The sequence below is a fragment of the Dama dama genome, chromosome 6, assembly GCF_033118175.1.
Source record: "Dama dama isolate Ldn47 chromosome 6, ASM3311817v1, whole genome shotgun sequence".
Classification (NCBI taxonomy): domain Eukaryota; kingdom Metazoa; phylum Chordata; class Mammalia; order Artiodactyla; family Cervidae; genus Dama; species Dama dama.
The window spans coordinates 3,426,645-3,449,286 of NC_083686.1; the positions used below are offsets into that span (position 1 = coordinate 3,426,645).

The following is a 22,642-nucleotide window of genomic DNA, read 5'->3' on the forward strand; positions in this document are numbered from 1 at the left end:
CTGCTTTATGACCCATTTTGAACCCAAGTAAGAAAAACCACTCGAATCTGCTTTTTGTCTAACACCGTCATTTCTACATCATCATCTACAATAAATATAAAATAAGCAGCAAGGAACAAGTCATTAGCAAAAAAAAAAAAAAAAAAGTGAGAAATGCATATTAAAATGATATATAACCTAATAACATTTATTTAGAATGTATTCTACTATCAAATGGCAAATTTCAACAGTGCAAAAATCACAATTATTTTCTCACCAACCGGCTAGTTCTAGGAAAGTGAAAGTGTTAGTTTCTCAGCTGTGCCCAGCTCTTTCCATGGACTGTAGCTGGCTAGGCTCCTCCGTCCTTGGGATTTTCCAGGCAAGAATACTGGAGTGGGTTGCCATTTCCTCCTGCAGGGGATCTTCCTGACTCAGGGATGGAGCCCTAGTCTCTTGCATTGCAGGCAGATTCTTTTTTTTTTTTTTTTGCAGGCAGATTCTTTACCTTCTGAGGGCTTCCCTGGTGGTTCAGATGGTGAAGCATCTGCCTGCAGTGCAGGAGGCCTGGGTTTGATCCCAGGATCGGGAAGATCCCCTGGAGAAGGAAATGGCAGACTCCTCTGTCCATGAGTCGCCAGCTCATGGGACCAGGGATGGTGGCTGAGAAGGTAAAAAGTCTGTGTTCAGTGCAGGAGACCTGGGCTCAATCCCTGAGTCAGGAAGATCCACTGGAGAAGGAAATGGCAACCCACTCCAGTATTCTTGCCTGGAGGATTCCAGGACAGGGGAGCCTGGTGGGCTACAGTCCATGGGGTCACGAAGAGTCGAACACGACAGCGTGACTAACACTTCCACTTTTCTGAGAAATAGTTATATAAACAGCTCAAAAGGCGTTATTAGGTGCATCCCTTGAGGCAAACCAGGACCCTCCCAAGGCTGCGCTATTCCTTCCTGGCTGCTCCTCCAGTGTCTCTGAATCCCCTCCCTTCCCTGATTAACAGCTGTTTGAATCTACCCTTTAAGACTCCGGGGAGGTCATGGAGGCTGGTGTCTGTCCCTGAGAGACAAGGGACAGGGGAAGGCCTCCATGCCCCAGAGCCCCGCTGGGTCCTGCTCTGTTCCCATCTCAGGCAGGGGAGGGTGGCAGGGACCAGGCTGTGGATGACAGGCCATTGGCTGGGGCTCCGTCACCCAGCAAAGCAGTGGGTCTGCTGTGTGCCCAGCAAGGGGAGACGGTGGATGTGGGCGGACAGCTGGTGGTGCCCAGACACCAGCACAGCAGCAGGGATGTGGGGTCAGTCCCTGGAAGGAGGACCACTCTGTCTGTCAATGGTCAGAGCTTGTTATTCATCCTTACTGCAGAGTGTTTGGCTGAGCCTCACTAGCCTGGTGAATTGAATATGGGTTAGGCATCAAGCCGGGCCTTGGGGATGCATGGTGAGTCGAAGCCAGCAGGAGTTCTGCCCTCAGACTCAGCCTGATGGGGAGGCAGATGTCCATCAACTGATGACAAATGAGGGTGTAAAATTATACCCCAAGATTGGGGCTCTACAGGAGAGGAACATGGGCCCGTGAGCATTTTAAAAGGGATACAGTTAAGAATTGATGCTGTTGAACTGTGGTGTTGGAGAAGACTCTTGAGAGTCCCTTGGACTGCAAGGAAATCCAACCAGTCCATCCTAAAGGAGATCAGTCCTGGGTGTTCATTGGAAGGACTGATGCTGAAGCTGAAACTCTAGTACTTTGGCCACCTGATGTGAAGAACTGACTCATTTGAAAAGACCCTGATGCTGGAAAAGACTGAAGGCAGGAGGAGAATGGATGAGAGAGAATGAGATAGTTGGATGGCATCACGGACTTGATGGACATGAGTCTGAGTAAGCTCCGGCAGTTGGTGATGGACAGGGAGGCCTGGCGTGCTGCCATCCATGGGGTCGCAAAGAGTCGGACACGACTGAGTGACTGAACTGAACTGAACAGTTAAGTGGGTGTGGTAAGTGCCTGAACGTGTGTGTGTGTGTGTACCTGCACAGAAGCTGAGAACTGCAGGTGGGAGGAGAATTCCAGGAAAGCACACGGCAGATGCAAAGGCCCTGGGGCAGGCCGCAGCCGAGGCTGTGCTTGAGCCGGTGATGGGGAGGAGGGCCAAGCCTCGTGGGGTCCTGCGCTTAGGTTAAGCAGTTTGGTTTCTAGCCAAAAAGAAGTGACTTTTAAGTTGGGGGACGACATGATTACATTCGTATTCAAAACTGTGCCTGAGGCTGCACTGTGAAGCCTGGGCTGGCTGTGTGTACCTAGGAGACGGTTGAGGAGGTGATTGGCTGGTCTGGGCCAGAACTGATGGCATCTTGGACAGGACACTGGAAGTGCTGAGGTGAGAAGTGGGTGGGTTCAGGCTACACTTGGGGGTCGAGGTGGGAGGGTGTTGTGGGCAGGGGCGGGGACACGCCTGGGGTGACTCCAGGGTGTCGGGATGGGGTGGTGGGTACATGGCAGTCACTGGATTCAGCGGGACGGACCCGGATTCTGCCGATGACTGGTGCTCTGGCCTATGAGGCACGGACAGGGAATAATGCAGGACGCTCAGCCTGGCAAAGAGAAAGATGCCGCGTGGGCACCTGGTAGCCCATAGTAGGTGCTCAGTTAAGGTCGATGACTCAAGGCGGAGCCTGGAACGGCTGTGGTGGCCCTCCCCGCTGCCACACGGACGGCGGTCGGATGCATCCTGGATCGCCATGAGCAGGGCGAGGACCAGGCTTCCCAAGGAGACCGTGCCTGCGATCCAGCAGGTTCTCTCCCAGAGGGTCTGGGTCCCAGCCCTACCCCAGCACCCAGGGGCCTCATGCCTTGGGGGCTCTTGGGTCCTCCTGCATTTGGCAGGTGCCCTCTGAGGGTCTGCCTGGAGCTTCCACCCCGAGGGGAGGAGCCTTGCCTGCCCTGGGCAGACTCCAGCGTCCACTTACTATGCTAGCCCCGCACTCCTACGCCCAGCATTCACTGAAAGACGTGGCCATTTCGCTCTGTGTCAGCCTTTTGCCGTCCAAAGGTGGCACCCTGGCTGGGGGAGAGAGCAGCTCGGGTCTGGGTGACCTGGGTGTGAATCAGTCTCCATCATGTTTCTAGCTGTGTGATGTTGGACCAGTTAGCCACTCTGAGTCAGATGACATCACTGTGCCAGTCCGGCTGGGCAGTTTGGGTGTTTATTCAGTTGGTCAGGAGTCGGGAGCGCTTGCCATGAGAGAGCTCTAGGCAGGTGTGATGTGCAGTTTCAATTGTCTTGTCCGTGTCACCCCCTCTTTACCAACCTGACAGCCAAGTGGGCCAGTAGAATTAGAGAAAGGCTTCCATGGAAAAGGAGTGCTATGGGCGGGCCAGACAGTGCTTGCTGAGAACTTCACAGAAAAGCAAGGTGGGCGGGGGTGAATGGAGGCAGGGTCAGGCACAGGCTTGGTCACCCGCAGAAGGGAAGTCCCTCCTGGATGCCTGGTACTGGGAAAAAGCAGGATGTTTGAGAATTTATCAGATTTGGCTTATTTAACAAGCACTTGATCATCACCACCAAGTTGTTCCAAGGACTTGACATGCTGGTGCACTTTTCACAACTCGGTGCAGCGGGTACAGAGGAAGTTTGTGGCAGGGGGTACAGAGAAGGCTGGAGGATGTCCCCAGGCCTTGCAGCTTCTAGGAAGCAGATGTGGAGTTCTGGTTAAGATGTCACGCAGGGCCACTCTGCTGTGCATCTTCCCAGATTAATTACAGTATGGAATATTGATTTCTAACCCCTCTTCCACACGCCAACTTCCCAGAACACACAGTCCGCTCCTTAGGTAGGAAAGTATGTCAGCCAGGGCCTTCCAGAGAGACAGCAGAACCAACAGGAGACAGACGGGTAGACAGACAGACATAGAGATGCAGACGGACAAGTATCGAGTTGGCCCAAGAGTTCGTTTGGATTTTTCGGCAAGATGTTATGGAAAACCAGAATGAGCTTTTTGGCCAATCCAACATCAAGAAATTTAATTTAAGGAATTGGCTTCCTGTGGGGCTGGCACGTGTGGCATCCGCGGGGCAGGGCAGCCGGGTGGACACTCAGGGAGGAGCTGACACGTAGAGGCAGAATTCCTCCTCCTCCAGGAAGCCCTCAGTGTTTGCCCCGGCAGAGTGGAAGCAGCCACTGCATCTTCACTTAAAGGTTGATTGTAAGCATGACCATGTGGTAGAATACCTTCACCACCCCTGGACTGTTTGGCCAAACAGCCGGGCATCAGGGCCAGGCCTGGCCTGGCTGACTCCTGCAGAGAGCAAGGCTGGCAGATGAGTAGGTGGGGAAGGAGGGTGTGCCCTCCCGGGGCCTGGAGGCTGTGGTCCCCAGGGTGCTCCTTTCTGAGGCTTGGCAGAGGCAGGGCTGAGCAGCTCCCCGGGTGGAGTGGTGGTTTCAGGAATGCCTCTGCCAGACCCTGGGGCTAAACGCACACCTGAGTTTGCCCAAGCAGGAAAAGCCCCAGTTGTAGGAATGCACCTGAAACCCCAGGTCCTGAGGTTAAAGAATACATCCTTTGTTTCGACTCATCCAACCGGTCTGATGGGTCTTGGAAGAACTCAACAGACTGATGGTGACTGTTCCCAGCCACGCGGACGTGTCTGGGAGACACGTATGCCAGAGCGTCCAGGTGAGACATGGAGAGCAAACAGGAGCCGTCATGGAAGGCCAGGACAGGTGGTAGGACTTTAGGGGTGGAGGGTGGGGAGGGAAGAGGGAGGCATGCGAAGAGAAGGGCAGGCCTGCTGGAGAGGGGGAGCTGGGAGGCAGCGTGACTGGGGAGGTGAGAGCCAGATTTGGACTCAGGGATGCAAAAGCATGGATCATCCCTGGATGAGGACAGGAATCAGGCCCATGCTGCCCTAGAGGGGCTGAGACAGACGAGGTCAGCTGTGCTCAGTACTGAGGGACACACATGGCGCGGGGCCTGCTTGCTTGGCTAGTGCAACCCAGGAGGGCCCCCGGGAGGAGGGGACATTTGAGCTGGGACCTGCAGAAGGCGGAGGAACTGCTCTGTGAAGTAGGGGAAGAGCACTGCAGGCTCTGGGTGGCAGAGAGCCTGGCACGTTTCAGAACTTATAGATGCCCACCATGGGGCAGAGCCGTGGTGGGAGAGGTGAGAGAGGTGATGCAGGGCCTCGGGGCCACCTGGCAGCCACGTCAGTCCACATCTCAGAGCTTCCATCCCCATCCTACCCAGTAAGCTATGGCAAGGTCACAAGCCGGTGATGGAGAGCTTCTGGCCCTTGTCTGGCACAGAGGAACACTCCAGGGATGGCAGGGGCCATTGTCTTTATGACAACAATGATGTTGTCATGGTGATGATGTCGTCATGGTGATGATGCCATTATGGTGATGATGTCATGATGATGTCGCGATGATGATGATGTCGTCCTGGTGATGATGTCGTCCTGGTGATGATGTCATTGTGTGATGAGGTCAAGGAACATGGACCCTGCTCAGCAGGAGTCCCCCTCTACAGACAGGGCCTCCCTGTGCCTTGTGACAGTGTGGGGATGCCCTGTGGGACCCAGACTCTGAAGGAACACAGCCCCTAGAGTCACAGGCTGAGGGGGTCTGCACCTGAGCCCACGCACTCAGCACCACCTGGAGCAGGGGGCCTGGTGGTGGCTGGTGGGCTGCAGTGGGCATCTGAACTTGGTGAGGTGGTGGGACTAGGAGAGCCCTGCGGGGGAATCAAGACAGGCCAGTCCCAGCAAGCCGGGCAAGCACAGGCCGTGGGCCTTCACCACAAAGCCTGGGATGCTTCCAGGAGCATCCATGGGGGTCACAAAAAGTTGGACATGACTGAGCAACTCACACTCTCTGTGATTCAGCATAAAAGGGTCCCTTGAGTCCCCTCCCCCGTATCATGCCAGTGACTGGGCTTCAAAACCCAGTGCAAGTCACACAGGGCTCTGACTTCTGTGAGAGATATGCCTGGCGGTGATGGTTGTTTCTGCTTTCCACAGTTCCCCACGGGTCTTCATACCATTTTCTCAATCATCACAGTAACCTTTAGTAGGATGTGTTTTTTAAATTCAAGAAAGCACTCTTTTTTTTTTTTTTTTTCTGGCAGGAACTGGATTTTTTAATGATAAAATTCACAATTGCAGCCATTTTATTTATTTTTTATTTTTTAGATTTGATTATTTTTATTATAAAAGTAATATAGATGTTTAATTTTATGCAGGAACAATGAAATAAGTACTGTTTCAAATATTAAATGACAGTAGAAATGAAAGCATATTAGAGCATCTTCTTGTAATTTTCATATTAATTGCAGCCATTTTAAAGTGTACAGTTGACTGCCTTTAGCACACTCTCAATGTTGTGTGACCTCCACTACCTCTGCGGAATTCTAGAACGTGGTTGTTGGGTCCAGGGGGAAACCGTCCGCCCACCGATCAGCTCTTCCCCAGGCCCCTCCTCTCCCAGATGTCGGCAATGACTGAGCTGTGTGGTCCCTGAGGATGTTCCCCACTCTGGATGTTTCCTACAAATGGACTCATTTAGCCTGTTTCCTAGCCCCTCCATGTTGTAGCACAGGTCAGAGCTTCACGACTTTTTATGGATGAATCATGTTCCCGATGACACCAGTGATAAAGAACCTGCCTGCCGATGCAGCAGGTGCAGGAGACCAGGTTTTTGATCCCTGGGTCGGGAAGATCCCCTGGAGGAGGGCATGGCTACCCACTCCAGTGTTCTTGCCTGGAGAATCCCCATGGACAGAGGAGCCTGGCCGGCTATAGTCCATGGGCTCGCAAAGCATCAGACGCGACTGAGTACTCCTCAGCCACGTTCCAGAGTCTGAATCGACCAAGTCTTGTGTGTCCCTTTGTCCTTCCGCGGGCACTTGGGTTGTTCCGGTTTTGGACCGGTGTGGATAATCTGCTGTGAACACGGGTGTGAAGGAACCCGTGCGAGTCCCTGGTTTTGGTCTTTTGGAATCTGCTGGGTCTTGAGGTGCTTCTGCTAAGCGTGCGGAGGAACGGCCAAGGCTGGTTTCCACGCAGCCATGCAGAAGCCACACTTCTTACATGGGGGTGGGAGGGGGTTTTGAACCAGGTCCTCTGGGGCTGGAGCTCGACCCCTCCTGCTGCAGGCTGTCCGCCCCGCTTTCCATTTTCTCCCCAGCTCCTCCCAGGCTGGGGGGTGGTGGCTGGCCTCACTCCTCCCAGGAAGCCCCCCAGGAGAGGGTGCCGTGCCCACCTGAGCCGGGTCTTGAAGGACAAGAAGAAGTTATGCAGCACCAGCTGAGGAAGACAGACATGGGGGTGAAGGGAGCAGACACCTTCCTTCCCTGCAAGGAAGAGTCTAGAATTCAGGTGGCGTCAAGTGGCGACAGAGTTGGCTCTATCTCAGATTGTAATAACTGTGCCCAGGGCTCACTGTTCCTGCCCAGGGCCGGGCTCAGCCCTGGGAGCTGACTTGGGCTGACCTGTTCACCCCAAAACTCTGGGGGGTGCCAGGGTGACCCCATTTACATGCGAGTAGGCTGAGACTCCAGGGGGCTAGCTGGCACTGGTGCCCTTAACACTGTCTGGCTTCCCCATTGCGCCCCCCAGGACTGGGGCTCAGAGAGACAGGAAGCTCACTTGGGGTCACAGACCAGAGGTGGAGTGGGGGGAAAGGGAGGATTTGAAGTGAGGCCTAGGCCTGTCTGCCTCCGTGTCCTCCTGCGAGCCATGGGGACACTTCCTGCTCAGACAGCAGCCGTGAGAAGGACATGAAATGGTACACGTGACCACGTGTGCATACTCCCTCCCATTTCCAGGCCTGATTTGCGCTCAGTCTGCGGTGGGAGACGCTTCTGCAGGTGTCGGGAGTCAGGGCTCTGGCCCCTGCTTGGCAGCTGCTCACTGTGGGTCCCCTCACCATCCCTCTTTCCTCTGGGCCAGCCTCTGTGCCCTATAGAGCAGACCGGTGGGGATGCAGAGGGAAGCTGGGGAGCCAGGTGTGCCCAGGGAGACCCCCCCATCCTCTCTGCAGGTCCCGCCTCCGGGGGTGCTTGGCCAGGTCGCTCACTGCTCCCCTCTGGGTTGCCCTTTTCATTTTCAGAGACACCTGTCGCCCGAGGAGTTCCGAGAAGTGTTTGGGATGAGCATGGAAGAGTTCGACCGCCTGGCCCTCTGGAAGAGGAACGACCTCAAGAAGAAAGCCCTGCTGTTCTGACGCTGCTGGGGGGTGGGGCGCCCTGCCCATGCGCGTGCTTGCGGGAACCACCAGACCCCCCTCCTCTTGCCCTCGGCTCTGGCTTCTCTGTGTCCACCGTGGGCAGGCGGGCGGTGGGCGCCTAGGAAGGGCCAGTTGGGGGGGACTGGGGGCGGGAGGAGGTCCCACAGCAGGTAGAGCCCCCGTTTCTGGTTTCTGCCAGCACAGCCCCCACGCCTAGTTTGCCGCCCAGACCCCTGGCTTTGCACTGTCCTACCCCGCTGCCGCTTGCCATCGGGAAGGAAGATGTGGCGAGGTCGCTGCCCAGAGACGCAGGACCACTTAGACGCACGCAGCCCACCCTCCCACCTCCCTGCAGTGCCCTCCCCGCACTGGGCCCCCGGGGTACACAGAGGACGGGAGTGGACACCTGAGGGGCTTAATCAGTGACGGGCGCTGACGGGTTACGGTGTGGGCACCCTGCTCCTGGTGTCCATGGCCCCGCTTCCCTGCTCAGCCTGGGAGGCACGGCCTGGCACGCAGGCCCCCGTCCCCCGCCCCGGGCCTCCCCGGGGCCGTCAGAAGCATGGGGGGCAATTTGCAGCCTTCGTGTTTAGGGAGGACCTTCAACCCGAAGGCGCACCTTCTGCCGGGGATCCCGTGCGCTGCGTTCCTCTTCCAGATGCCTAAACGATATCTTTAAAGTTAACACAGAAGTTTTTATTTTGTTAAAGAGTAGAGCCTACTTAAACACAAAGACGACATATATAAAGAGTTTAATTTTATGGTCCCGCTGAAAGGGAGCGCGCCAGCCTTATTCTCCACCGTTGCATCTGTGTTCCAGGTTTCATGTGTGTTCCTAACACACAGGACTTCTTGTCTGTTTCCTTTGTGCTCTTTTTTTCTTTTTTCTCTTTTTGGCCTGTCACACAGGCACCCCGAAAGGCAGAACCCCCCCCCCCCCACCGCCCACACACCCCATACCGCGGTTTGTAAGGACACCTTAAGTACGGCCACACTGTGTTTCTCGCTGTCGTTTTCCAAGTCTTGCAGAAAACATCCTCCCCTGATGGCCAAAGCCCCCCAGTTAAGGGTTCCCATGGTCCCGGATAATGCTTGATGCAGCTTTCAGCGCACCCTCTTCGTCACGTGGCCGGTGGAGTCCCCCTTTGCCCCCCTCTCCCCGTAAACCCCCCAGCGAGGGAAGGCTGGTGTCCAGTCCTGAGAACGACGACACCCGGACCCTCCGGGAAGATGGGATGGGAGATGCTGCCGAGATCGGTCAAGTCGGCAGGGAGACCTGCCGGCCATGCGGGTAGAGTGTGGTTACCTGAACGTTTGTACAGTGCATCGAGGGGCCTGTGAAACACTGCACGGTGTCCCGGAGTGTGGGCCCCGCCTTCGTGCCCCGCGTCCGTCTGTGCGTCCTGGACGTCCGTCTGTTCCGTCCGCGTGACTCCGCCCCTGTAGTCCTGCTGTGCGCCCGGCTCTCCAGCGAGGCTTGGCCTGGGAGGGGGTTTCTCAGCACCGAGCATATGCTTCCCTCCGCGTCGCGATCTGAGCCCGAGCCGCTGGAAACCCCTATTTTCTCACTAGTGAGCGTCTTGTCGGACCAGGGGAGCCTGGAAAAAATAAAGGATGATGTATTCTAACTTGTGAAAGTGAAAAGCCGCTTCTTATAAACGCCTGTCATTTCCAGCCACGGGCCCCCTTCTGCCGCCAGCGCCTGGGGAGGGCATCTGCTAAAAGTGGTCTTCCTGGAAGTGGGCACGGAGCCGGGGGTGGGGGGGGACAGACCCCGTGTCGGCCTCGGCATGGCCCTAGGACAGCCGTGGTAGGGGCAGCCCCTCGGGCTGGGGCCCTAAGCCCCTCACCCAGGCCAAAGTGCTGACAGGAGAGATGCTGATACCTGCCCCCATCAGGGCAGGAAGACAGACCAGCACACCGACCATGATAAGAATGACCCTTTGGAGCAGGTCCCCAAGGAGGCCCCGTAAATACCCCAGAGGTCAGGGGAGACTTTCTGAGAAGGCACTGCCAAACGTAGGTCTTGCCAGATGAGGCTGCATACCTGGAGGCCAACAAAGGGATGGGTGTTCTGGGCTGAGGGGACAGCAGTGGATACAGGGCTGGAGATGGCATCCCAGGATCCGCAAACAGGCTGTTGGTTGTGGCCCTGGAGCTCGTGGCTAAGGAAAGGACGGGCACCTGCCCAGTAGGTTAGCAGCTGCTGCCCTGGGATGAAACAGTCTGTAACCGCCACCTCTGTTCACTCAGGCTGCTCTAACCAAAACTGCAGACTGGAGCCTCAGACAACAAAACGCTGAATTCTCTTGGTGTTGGTCAGAGTGCTGGTCGGGCCAGGTTCCGGCAAGAGGCCCGTTTCTGCTCTCAGATGTGTGGGCTGGGTCCTCAGCTAGCAGATAGCGTCTCTCTTCTCACCTAGCCAGCTTCTTACAAGGGCACTAACCTCCTTGTAGAGGGCCTCACACTCACAATCTGATCACCTCCCAGAGGCCCCCTCCTGTGTCACACAAGAGATTTGGGCATCAGCTGTGAATCTGGGGACACAATTTAACCCACAGCAATCTCTAATCTTATTGCAATGACAGTAATGACTCTCACGAAGCCCCCAAAGCCTGTCTACATGTACATACTGCGCCCCATCTTGGTATACTCGGTGATGCAAGTCAGAAATGAGAGCATTTCCCTCCATCCCAAGGACAGCCCATCAGAGGTCCTGGATTCACCCGAAGCATGTCTCTTCATCTCTCCATCTCAGCAGACACCTGCACGGAATTATCCAGATCAGAAAACAGCCCAAGACTAGAAGGTGGTAGTCACCAATGGCCCTGGGACACAGTGTACACCGGGCCTGTCCCACGCCAACCAGGTATGTGGTCACCCTGACCATATACCCTCTACTCTCAGCTCTCACCTGAGTGAACACAGCTTCCCAATCAGAATTCTGGTCCCAGTCTTGCCTGGGAGCAGGTCATTTCCCATCTGACAGCTGCAGTGATGCTTCACGGCCACCGGTCAGATCATGTCAAGGTCCCAACAGCACCTTCTGTGGCCAGCACTCTGCCCCCTCCCAGAGGTCACAGCTATGCTGCCTTCCCTCGGCACAAGCCCTGAGCTTTTACACACACTCTCCTCCTTCCCAGGGCCTGGGGCTGCTGTTTGCTTTCCAGGTGGAGCCCCACTCTCCCCTCTCGGTTCAGCTCTGAAGTTCCCACCTCAGACAGTTCAGTTCAGTTCAGTTCAGTCGCTCAGTCGTGTCCGACTCTTTGCGACCCCATGGACTGCAGCACGCCAGGCCTCCCTGTCCATCACCAACTCCCAGAGTTTACTCAGACTCTCAGACAGGCCCGCTGCTGACTCCAGGAATTTCCCCACCCATACCCGGAGGTCATCTTGCCTGCCCGTATGTCAACACATTCTTCTCTTTTTCTTTCTTCTCCCAAATCACATTTTCACTTTTATTTGGGGATATCTTGTATTTTCTCTCTTCTTTTAATTTGGTTATTTTTAAGAATTCAGTTTTATTGAAGTATAGTTGATTTATTGTTGTTGTTGAGTCACTCAGTCGTGTCCGACTCCTTGCAACTCCATGGACCACAGCATACCAGGCTTCCCTGCCCTTCACTGTCTCCTGGTGTTTGCTCAAACTCATGTCCATTGAGTCAATGATGCCATCCAACCACCTTAGCCTCTGTTGTCCCCTTCTCCTGCCTTCAATCTTTCCCACCAACAGAATCTTTTCGTGAGTCTTCTCTTCACGTCAGGTGGTCAAAGTATCAGAGATTTAATTTCAGCATCAGTCCTTCCAGTGAATATTCAGGATTGATTTCCTTTAGGATTTTTTAGCTGATTTATAATGTGGTGTTAATTTCTGCTGTGCAGCGAAGTGATTCAGTTATAATCATATGTACGTTCTTTTTCACATTCTTTTCCATCATGGTTTATCACAGGATGTTGAATAGCGTTCTCCAGCACATTCTTCTTGTCTGTTTACTGACACTTTCCCTCCGAGAGGGCTGGCAATTTTACAGCAGTGCTCTGTGACCCAGGATGTCACTGGAGTACTTGGTAATGAGACGAGAGCCCAAAGTTTTCCCAGGTGTCAGTGCTGAGAACAGTCCAACCCAAAAGAACTTTCTGCAAAATGTTCTGTACCCACTCTGCCCAGTACGACGGCCACTAGCATTTGAAGTGTGACTGGTGTGACTAGGGAGTTAAATTTTCATTAAAGTTAAGTTTAAGCAGCCACAGGTGACTAGCAGCTTCCAGTGAGATAGCACAAACCTAGAAGATTAGAAACTTCTGCTGACCTGACCGTAGAGACTGGATCCCTTGGTAGGCTCGGGACCTGTCATTCTGTCTAAAGGAGTGCCATTTGGTGCCCAGGGTGTAGGGTCATTTAGAGCATGCACTGTCTGTGCCTGGCACTGTCTTGGGTGCTGGAGGTTTGGTAGGCTAGCCTGTGTGCCCCAGAGCTCACGCCCACCACCTGAGCTTCAGTGGTCCTAGGTTCTAAGGAGCTGCCCACCCCAAAGCCCCAAGCCAAGTCCAGTCCCATTTTCCATGCCAGCCTTGGTGTCTGCCACCGGCACCAACCTTCCCAAACCAGCCTCAGCCTGGGCCTGTGTCAGAAGCCCTGGGACCCAGGGGGTGGGGAGATGTCAGCCTCCAGCCTTTCTTTCTGGAACCTTCTCCCAGGGTAGCTGTGCCTCCTAAGCCACTGAAATCTGAACCCAGAGCGGCAGAATTCACTGCTTTGAATGAGAGGAGGAAGACGGCCAGGCAAGTCACACTGCCCATCTTAGGGTTTGGCTCAGAAGGGACACGTGTCACCGCCAGTCCCACTCATTGGCCAGAGGTGGTCACGTGACTCCATCCAACTGCAAAGGCATCTGGGAACACAGCACCCATGTGTTGAGAAGCCAGCCAGCACGATTGGTGGACACTCCCAGCTCTGCAGCCCAGGCTCTCCAAAACCTTCTTGTCCCCACAGTCAACACCACCCCTCCCCGTACCTTTGGTGACTCTTGGCAGGAAGCCCCCAGCTGCCCCTGTCACCATGCTCTTGGTGCGTGAGGCTTGGTGAATGAGGCTTGCCGTCCTCATTCGTCATGCCCATCTGCCCGCCTCACTATATGACCTCCAGCCCCTTCCAGTCTTTGCCATGTTCTGTCCCCTCCTGAAGGCGCTTTACCCACAAGTCACCATGTCCTGCCCATGACCTGCTGTCCCCGGCACAGGCGATTGGACCGAGGGTGGCCCCTGAGGCCCTGGACTTCCTGGTGACCCCACACGCATCTCTCCCCCAGCCCCTAGCCCAAGAGGCTTCGCTCTGCATGGACATGGTCCACCCAGTCAGCACTGTCTCAGGGAGCTGCACTATGAGTTGCATGAGTCAAGGGAGGTGGACAAAAGCAGGGGATAACCCCCCGAGCGCGAGCCAGCAGGGCCCACGCGGTAGAGAGAGGGCACACGGGATAGTCGGTCAGGAGAGCGAGAGAGGGAAGCAGGAAGGAGACAGAACTGGAGGGGCCATCACCAGCAGGGGGGACACCGTGAGTGGCCCTGTGGATGGCCTGGGGCTGTTTAACCCCACCCACCCCGCTCTGGGTTCTGAGCCGGCTAAGAACCAACGGGAGATGCATGAGTAAGCAGGGACTGTATCATTTTCCTTGGTGCATCAGATCCCAGAGCCCCAGTCCAAAGCTTCTGGAACAGCTGAGCTGGAAGATGTTGTTCAGTGTGTTTTAGATCAGAAAATTCTGCAAGGATAGTCCACCTCTTTCCCCACCTGCTCCTGGACATAGATTTCCACCAGGTGACAGCCGGTGGTGAAGGGGGTGGTAGAAGCACCCCCACTGGCCAGTGCAATGGGAGGAGACTGCCCGTGAGCCCACCCCCCCGGGCAAGCAGAAGGAGAATGGGCTCCGGCCCCATGCTGAAAACCCCTGCCTGGGTCCTGGCCTGGGCACGGCTCCCGCAGGAGGTGGAGAAGTGAATCAGTGTAGCATCGATTTCCAGCTCTCGCTCTCTGCCTCTCCCTGTTCTGAGCACCTGGGGTCCTTACAATAATACTGTGAGATCCTTCCTAATCCCCACTCTACACATGGGGAAACTGAGGCACAGTGAACCAGCTGGGAATGTCAGACGAAAGATCTAAAGCTTGCCCTCTGCATTTGAATAAGGGGCATCGTCCCACGGATGCCTGCCTGAGCAAGCCTGCCCCGAGATCCCTCAGGTCGTCCTCAGACCAGACCAGCGGCTCCCTGCCTCACCGTCCAGAGAAGCATTTGTCCGTGCGGACAGTCAGGGACACTCCCCGCTGTGCCAATGATGGCAGTGGCCAGCTGTGTCCTGCATGGGGAGGACTTTGTCCCAGGCCAGGAGGCCTGGCCATGTGGTACTGAGGTCACTTCCAGTCACACTTAGCTCACAAGGCTCCCTAGACGGCCCACCGGCCCCAGGGACGCTGAGGTACCCTGATCGTCGGGCTTCCGTAGGGGATGGGTAGGCTCCTCCTGGCCCAGCCTTGCCCCCTCCCCCCAACCCCACTGCTCTCACCTGTCCTCAGGCCTCCTCCAAGGCTGCCACCCTCCTTTCCAGACCCCTCCCCTACATCACCTCCACCCTTGTCATTGCCCCTCTAGAGGGAAACCTGTCTACTACACAGATGAGAGCTGGGTCATCCCAGAGGTCAGTTTCCCTCGACCCCTGGACCCCTGGTCTCCCCCTCCCCGACCCCCACCTTCCATAGTGGAAGAAAGCCTGGTGTCGGGTAAGTCATCACCAGGGCTGAGTGATCACGAACTGGCCCGGTTCCCGGCCCACGGGCTGAGACGGCACGTTCCCAAGTGTAAGAGCACTTCTGACAAATTAAATGAGAGAGATCAGTGCCTCTCCAGTGACGGCCAGGCTGCGGGCTGTTACCGAGCCAGTTTTCATGAATAATAGAAGCTTCCTTTTCTCCCTTCTGAGTACCGTGAACCATCCTCAGTGGCACGTCATTTCTGAGCGCTCCACACAGCAAGTGCGGCCTCCCAAGCGTGCCTCCTGCCTCCAGGCCCCCAGATACCTCCCTGACCTGATACCTACACACCACGTCATTCCTCCAGTCCGTCCTCAGGGACGTGCAGCAGCTGGTCTGCAGTGCAAGCTGGACTGTGCCCGCCCCTGCCTGGAGACCTCGGCACGGGGACTTCTGTGGCCCGTTCTCCGACTCCTTCACGGGCACCATCTGGCCACTGATCCCCTCTCCAGACTCTTCTTTACCCCTCCTTGTCTGGCACCCTTGTTTCTTGATCGGCATCTTCTCATTTCCCTCCCAAACTCATGTCCACTGAGTCAGTGATGCCATCCAACCATCTCACCCTCTGTTGCCCTCTTCTCCTCCTGCCTTCAATCTTTCCCCACATCAAGGTCTTTTCCAATGAGTTGGCTTTTTGCATCAAGTGGCCAAATTATTGGAGCTTCAGCTTTAGCATCAGTACTTCCAATGAGGAAACTGAGGCTCAGAGAAGTTACGTAAATGGCCCAAGAGCTTGCAGCTATTAACTAACAGGCTAGGATTCAGACCAAAGCCCACGTGTGCATCCTCTGTAATTGTCATGTACAATTGCATGTCAGGTGTGGGGCCAGGAGTTTCATTAATATACCCTTTATCATCTAACTTAACTAGCACCCATTACACAAATGAGCAAGCTGAGGCTCAGCTAAGTAACTCACCTACAGTCACATGACTGCTGAGCAGAGGTGCTGGGATCCCAGCCCAGGACTACCAAGCTCTAAACCCAAGCCCTCCCCAGTGCCCAGCACCTTCCTTCCTCCTTAACTCCCCCACACAAGGCTCAAATCCAGCAACACTGAGTGATGTCTGTTATGTGATCATTTCACTGTAAAGAGTCCCAGGGGAAAGCTACTTATTGGCACAAGCTTTTGAGTGAATCATTTCCTTGTGTAAAGATGGGACAACGTAGGGCCTTCCCTTGTGGAACAGTGGATAAGAATCTGCCCGCCAGTGCAGGGGACACGGGTTTGATCCCTGGTCTGGGAAGATCCCACATGCTGTGGGCAACTAAGTCCGTGCACCACAACTGCCGAGCTTGTGCTCCAGAGCCTGGGAGACGCAACTGCTGAGCCCACCGCAGCAACTACTGAAGCCCATGTGCCTAGAGCCCATGCTCTGCAACGAGACCCCACCGCAGTGAGAGGCCCACGTACCCCACCGAGGAGTAGCCCCTGCTCACTGCAACTAGAGAAGAGCCCACAAAAAGCAATGAAGACCCAGCACAGCCCAAAATAAACAAATAAATCTTTAAAAAACAAGATGCACAACTTATATATGGTTGTTGTGGCTTAGTCGCTAACTCGTGTCCGGCTCCTGTGACGCCATGGACTGCTGCCCGCAAGAATACTGAAGTGGGCTGTCACTTCCTTCTCTAGGGGATCTTCCTGGCCCAGGAATCGAACCCAGGTCTCCTGCATTGCAGGTGGATTCTTTACCGACTGAGCTATGAAGGAAGCTTATTACCTCCCCAAAGATGAATACTGAATAATTGTGTGCATGAGTGGATTCACAGTCAATCAATTGCATTCATCACAGCCCAGAATCAGAGTGATGTCGGTGGTATAGACGACATTGGAGACCAGGCAGTCCGACGTATGGGGATATATTTAGTGTTTGGGGGACAAGGGCACCCGTACCTTTATTTTGTCACTGGTAGATTGGCTGGTCAGAAATCCATGTATGTACCAAACTGTGATTGAAATTTATTTTAGCACTAAAATACAACTTGGTAGCTATGGTTGAAGTGGTTTAGTCCATGTGTTGGGCAAAAGTGTATGAGGTTCTGTGGTCAATGTGGTGAGAATATGGAGGTATTTAACAGGTGTTTCCCCTCTGTCCCAGCCCCTTCTCTGGACTCCAAGTTTATATAGACCGGGACTAGCCCCCATTTTATGGACCAAGACCTCCCTCACCCCAGTGCTGTGCACACAAGGCTAGACTTTCACTGAAGGATGGGGCTAGAGGCCAAGGGATGAGCATCACTCTGCAGCCTGGGTTAGTGGAGATGCTGGGCAGTGAGGACTGTCTTCTGACACCCCTGTTCAAAATGTCCCGGGCGGTCACAGCCTCTAGACATTCCCCAGCAAATGGTTTCCCCCTTACAGCCCCTTTCCTCTTTTCTCCTGGCTGCCCCCACCCCGTTCTTGTAAAGGCCAAGTTTGGCTCTCTTTGCTTCTCTGCCTCAGCGCCCCCTCCGCATTGATGGTCAGTGAGTCTTCAAAACCAAAATTACCTTCCAAGGAGGCTACTGAAGTTCTGAGAGGCTCGAAGACTTTCCAAGGTCATACAGGTGTCAGAGCTGGGTTTCAAGAGGCGGTTGTTGTTACTCTCAAATTTATGCTTTCTCCAAACACCAAGCCACCACATTAACTTGATGGACCAGTGTTTGCAAAGGCACCAAGCAGAGCGGGAGGATGACATGCTTAGGACCAGTTGGGAAGGGGTTCTTTTCCTACTGTGCCACGTTCATGAAGGAGACAGAAGACAGTGTATGTACGTGGTTGTGGGTTTTGGGGGGGAGATGGACTGACACTTTTTTTTTCCTTTCAACATTATAAGACTGATATCCCATTGTTTTTTGACTTCCATTATTTTGGGTAAGTAGTTATCTGTAAGTCTTACCGGTTCTTTTTTTTAAAAATAAATTTATTAATTTTATTATTATTACTTTTTGGACATGACACATGGCTTGTGGGATCCCAGCCAGGGATCAGATCTATGCCTTCAGCAGTGAGAGCACAGAGTCCCAGCCGCTGGACCACCCGGGGAGTCCCTGTAAGTCTTATTCCCCAGAATATGGTGTTTGTTTTCTATGTCTGCTTTTAAGATTTTATTTTAATCATAAGTGTTCAGCAGCTTGGTAGGCAGCCTCTGAGAAGACCCCCAATGATCCCTGCTTCCTGGTGTGCCCACCTTGTGTGGTCCCTTCCCATTGACTCTGGGCTGGACCTCCTAACTTTCAGAACACAGTGGAGCTACTGGACTGTCACTGCTGGTGAAATGCATGGCTTCCATCTCAGGGGCTCTGGGGCAAGTCAGCTGCTGTGTTGGGAGTGGCTCTGAGCAGGCCTGGCATCCGTGAGGAATGTGGCTTGCGAGAAGCCATTGGAGTGACATGAAAACAAGTCACCCCCCAGTCAAACCAGCATGTCAAGCCATGGCCCCAGCCAACAGCCTGGTTGCAACTTTGTGAGAGACCTTGAACCAGAGGTGCCTGGATGAGTTCTGATAGATTGCTCACCCACCAAAACGGTGAGATAAGGAATGTAAGTTTTTTTTTTTTTTTTTTTAATTTTTTGGCCACTTGGCATGTGGGATCTTAGTTCTCTGACCAGGGATCAAACCCACATCCCTTGCATTGGAAGCAAAGTCTTAACCACTGAATGGCCAGGGAAATCCCAGTGTAAGTTGTTTCAAACTACTAGGCTTCAGGGCCATTTGTTAGGAAGCGATACGTGACCCGTGTGAAAGCCCTGTGGGCTTTCAGCCTTGGCAGCTCACACCACATGCTCACGCGGTTGGATTCCTCACTGCCTAGCTGCCACAGGGGACCTCTGTTCCTTCTGGGTCTCAGAATTTAGGAAGACTGCGTCCAAAGTGTCCTGGAGTAACAATGACCCTATATGCGAGACACCAAATGAAACACCAGTATAAAGAACAGACTTTTGGACTCTGTGGGAGAAGGCAAGGGTGGGACGATTTGAGAGAATAGCATTGAAATGTATCTATTACCATATGTGAAATGGATCACTGGTCCAGGTTCAATGCATGAAACAGGGCACTCGAAGCTGGTGCACTGGGACGGCCCTGAGGGATGGGATAGGGAGGGAGGTGGGAGGGGGTTCAGGATGGGAAACACATATACACCCATGGCTGATTCATGTGAATGTATGGCAAAAACCACTACAACACTGTAAAGTAATTAGCCTCCAATTAAAATAAATAGATTTAAAAAAGTGCCATGGAAATGTAGCTTACCTTGGGATATAAATAGCCTGTAATTACATTTACTTCCTTAAGAGACGTATTAGTGGAAGAATCTGGAAGACGTCTGGGGTCACTAACCCCATTTGATAGCCCTTCACAGTATAAAACTCGGTCAGGAGCTTCCACAACGCATGCTGGATCAGGGATTCCCTGGTGGCCCAGTGGCAAAGAGCCCGCCTTCCAATGCAGGAGACACGGTCCAAGAAGAGTCCACCTGCCTCCAAGCATCTAAGCCTGTGCGCCACAATTACTGAGCTCATGTTCTGGAGCCTGTGTTCCACAAGAGAAGCCACCAGAATGAGGGGCCCGGGCACTGCAGCTGGAGAGTAGCCCCTGCTTGCTGCCACTAGAGAGACATCCTTGAAGCAGTGAAGACCCAGTTTAGTTGCTCAGTAGTGTCCTACTCTTTGTGACCCCATGGACTGCAGCTCGCCAGGCCTCCCTGTCCATCACCAACTCCCGGAGCTCATTCAAACTCATGTCCATCAAGTCAGTAATGACATCCAACCATCTCCTCCTCTGTCGTCCCCTTCTCCTCCCGCCTTCAATCTTTCCCAGCATCAGGGTCTTTTCCAAAGAGACTCAGTGATTTTCCAATGAAGACTCAGTGCAGCCAAAAATAAATAATAAAATAAATAAAATCATTAAACAAATAAAATCATGCTTGTTGTTGTAAAACAACAACCTTGGACACTGGGCAAGGTAGTAAACTATTGGAATGTCTCTAATGGAATATGGCTGGGGAAAAGGAGGCTAGTAAGGACAGTAGGGCCAGCAAACCAACTGGTGGATTGGTCTGCCTTTGTTTGGCCCATTGCCTAGAACAGAACTGAGTTGGGCGTCAACGCACAGCAATGAGCAAGACACACTCTGTTTCTATCTTCAAGGAGTTTTTGTGCAAGTGGCAAGAGAGTGATGGTCAACAAAGAAGTAGAATCGTGGCAACTGCCAGAAAGAAGTAGAGGTGGCTATGCATGTTTGTATTGGGGAGGGGACCTAGTACTTGTTTTTTATTGTTTCATAAGAAATAATCACAAATGTAGCAGCTTAATGTAACCCACGTTTTTAAACTCAGTTTCTATGGGTCAGAGTTTAGCCCATTTTAGTTGGGTTCTCAGCTCAGGGCTCACCAGGCTTCACTTAACCCTTCGGCCAGGATGTGTCCTCCCCTGGAGGCTTGACCAGGGAAGAGTCCCTGCCAAGCTCCTTCCAATTGGCGCCAGGATTCATTTCCATGGGACTGCCTGGCTGGAGCCTAGCTCTTTGCTGGCTATTGCCTGGAGGCAGTCCTCAGGTCTTACCACCATCCAAACATCTGCAGGTGGGTTCTCCAGAGGCCCTATCATAGCACAGCCTATACAGAGAACCTCTCCCTATAGTCTAAGATGAGTTCTTTTTTTTTTTTTGAAATAAATCTTTATCAGAGTGTAGTTGATTTACAATGTTAGCTTCTGCTGTATAGCAAAGTGATTCGGTTATACATATACATATATCCACTCTTGTTTTTTTTTAGCTTCTTTCCCCATATGAGTCATTACAGAGTACTCAGTAGAGTTCCCTGTGCTACAGAGTAGTTACTTATTAGTTATCTATTATATATAAATATATATATATTAGTGTAGCATCACTGACTCCACGGACATCAGTCTGAGTAATCTCTGGGAGTTGGTGATGGACAGGGAAGCCTGGCGTGCTGCAGTCCCTGGGGTCGCAGAGAGCCGGACACAACTGTGGATGGTTGAAGGCCTGGGAGAGGCTGAGATTTCCCAATAGGACAGTCTATACTGGAGCCAAGGGCCACCCTAATACCCCAGCATGTAGAGGTCGGGCAGAGAAGGGGTGCAGACTCCAGAGGGGCCGCCGGGGGTGGGAGTTTAGTCGCTAAATTGTGTCCAACTCTTGCAACCTCATGGACTATAGTCTTGGCTCCTCTGTCCATGAGATTCTGTAGGCAAGAATACTAGAATGAGTTGCAATTTCCTTCTCCAGGGGATCTTCCCAACCCAGGGATCGAACCCAGGTCTCCCGAACTGCAGGTGGATTCTTTACCAGCTGAGCCACAAAGAAAGCCCAAGAATACTGGACTGCGTAGCCTATCCCTTTCTCCAGTGGATTTTCCCAACCCAGGAATGGAACCTGGGTCTCCTGCATTGCAGGTGGATTCTTTACCGACTGAGCTACCAGGGAGGAGCCGCCAGTGATCTAGAGGAAAACGGGGACTTTGGCGTTCCAGGATACCCAAGATCAAAGGTGGTGAGGACAGAGGTTTTATGGATGACTGGTACTTGGACTTACGGGGTGCCATGCAGGGCGAGCAGAGTGCTTCAGGTGGGGAAGAGCGTAGGAACACAAGCTTTGCGGCAAGAAGGGGAAAGAGCTCTGTTCAGAGCGCCAGTTTTGTGGCTTCAAGTGACCTTCAGAAATCTCTGATCCTGTCTGCGGGAGGTCCTTAAGGGAGAGCCAAATTTGCCTCTACTCCATTCCGCACATCTTTGGGGCTTTGAAAATGTAGCTCAGTCGGTAAAGAGTCTGACTGCAGTGCAGGAGACCTAGGTTCAGGAAGACCCCCTGGAGAAGGAAATGTCAACCCATTCCAGTATTCTTGCCTGGAGAATCCCATGGACAGAGGAGCCTGGCTGGCTCCAGTCTATGGGGTCGCAAGAGTCGGACATGTTTGAGCAACTTAAGCACACGTGGCTTGGGGGCCAGGAGGTCTCCCTCCTTGGGCCTCAGTTTCCCTTTCTGTAAAGAGGACCATACTAAATGAAATCAGTCCTGAATATTCATTGGAAGGACTGATCCTGAAGCTGAAGCTCCAACACTTTTGGCCACATGATGCAAAGAACTGACTCATTGGAAAAGACCCAGATGCTGGGAAAGATTGAAGGCAGGAGGAAAAGGGGACGACAGAAGATGAGATGGTTAGATGGCTTCACCGACTCAACGGACATGACTTTGAGCAAGCTCCGGGAGTTGGTGATGGACAGGGAGGCCTGGCGAGCTGCAGTCCATGGGGTCGCAAAGAGTACGACACGGCTGAGCGACTGAGCCGAACTGAAAGAGAACCAATTCCATAAACTTGAGTTCCGGGTTTGATATGGCCAAAGTCTCGCTGAGCGGACACCGGGTGGACTTGACGCCGGGCCGTCCCGAGTGGAACCGGGGTGGACCGAGGTTCCGGGAGCTCTCGCAGCACGGACCCCCGCAGCCCCGCCCCGGAGCGACCCCGCCCCACCTCCCTTTGTTTCCCCAGGCCCCGCCCACCGCGGCCAGCTCCCTCCCTATTGGCCGGGGGGCGGTCCCCGAACGCCGGGGAGCCTCCAGGGGCGGGGCATCGTGTCGCGGGCGGAGCGAGTGCGCCTGCGCGGAGCCCGAGCCCGGTCGCAGCCTTT

The 22,642-nt window shown here is 53.7% G+C and overlaps 1 protein-coding gene across 1 annotated transcript in view; it reads left to right on the forward strand.

The window, feature by feature from the left end:
• The window catches only part of ABLIM2 (actin binding LIM protein family member 2), a 162,391-nt gene extending 152,581 nt beyond the window's left edge, over positions 1–9,810 (forward strand). Inside the window, exon 21 of the mRNA XM_061145432.1 lies at positions 8,084–9,810. Within this exon, the coding sequence (XP_061001415.1) occupies positions 8,084–8,197 (114 nt within the window). The 3' untranslated portion in view covers positions 8,198–9,810. The remainder of the gene's footprint in view (positions 1–8,083) is intronic.
• The last annotated feature ends 12,832 nt before the right edge of the window (positions 9,811–22,642 follow it).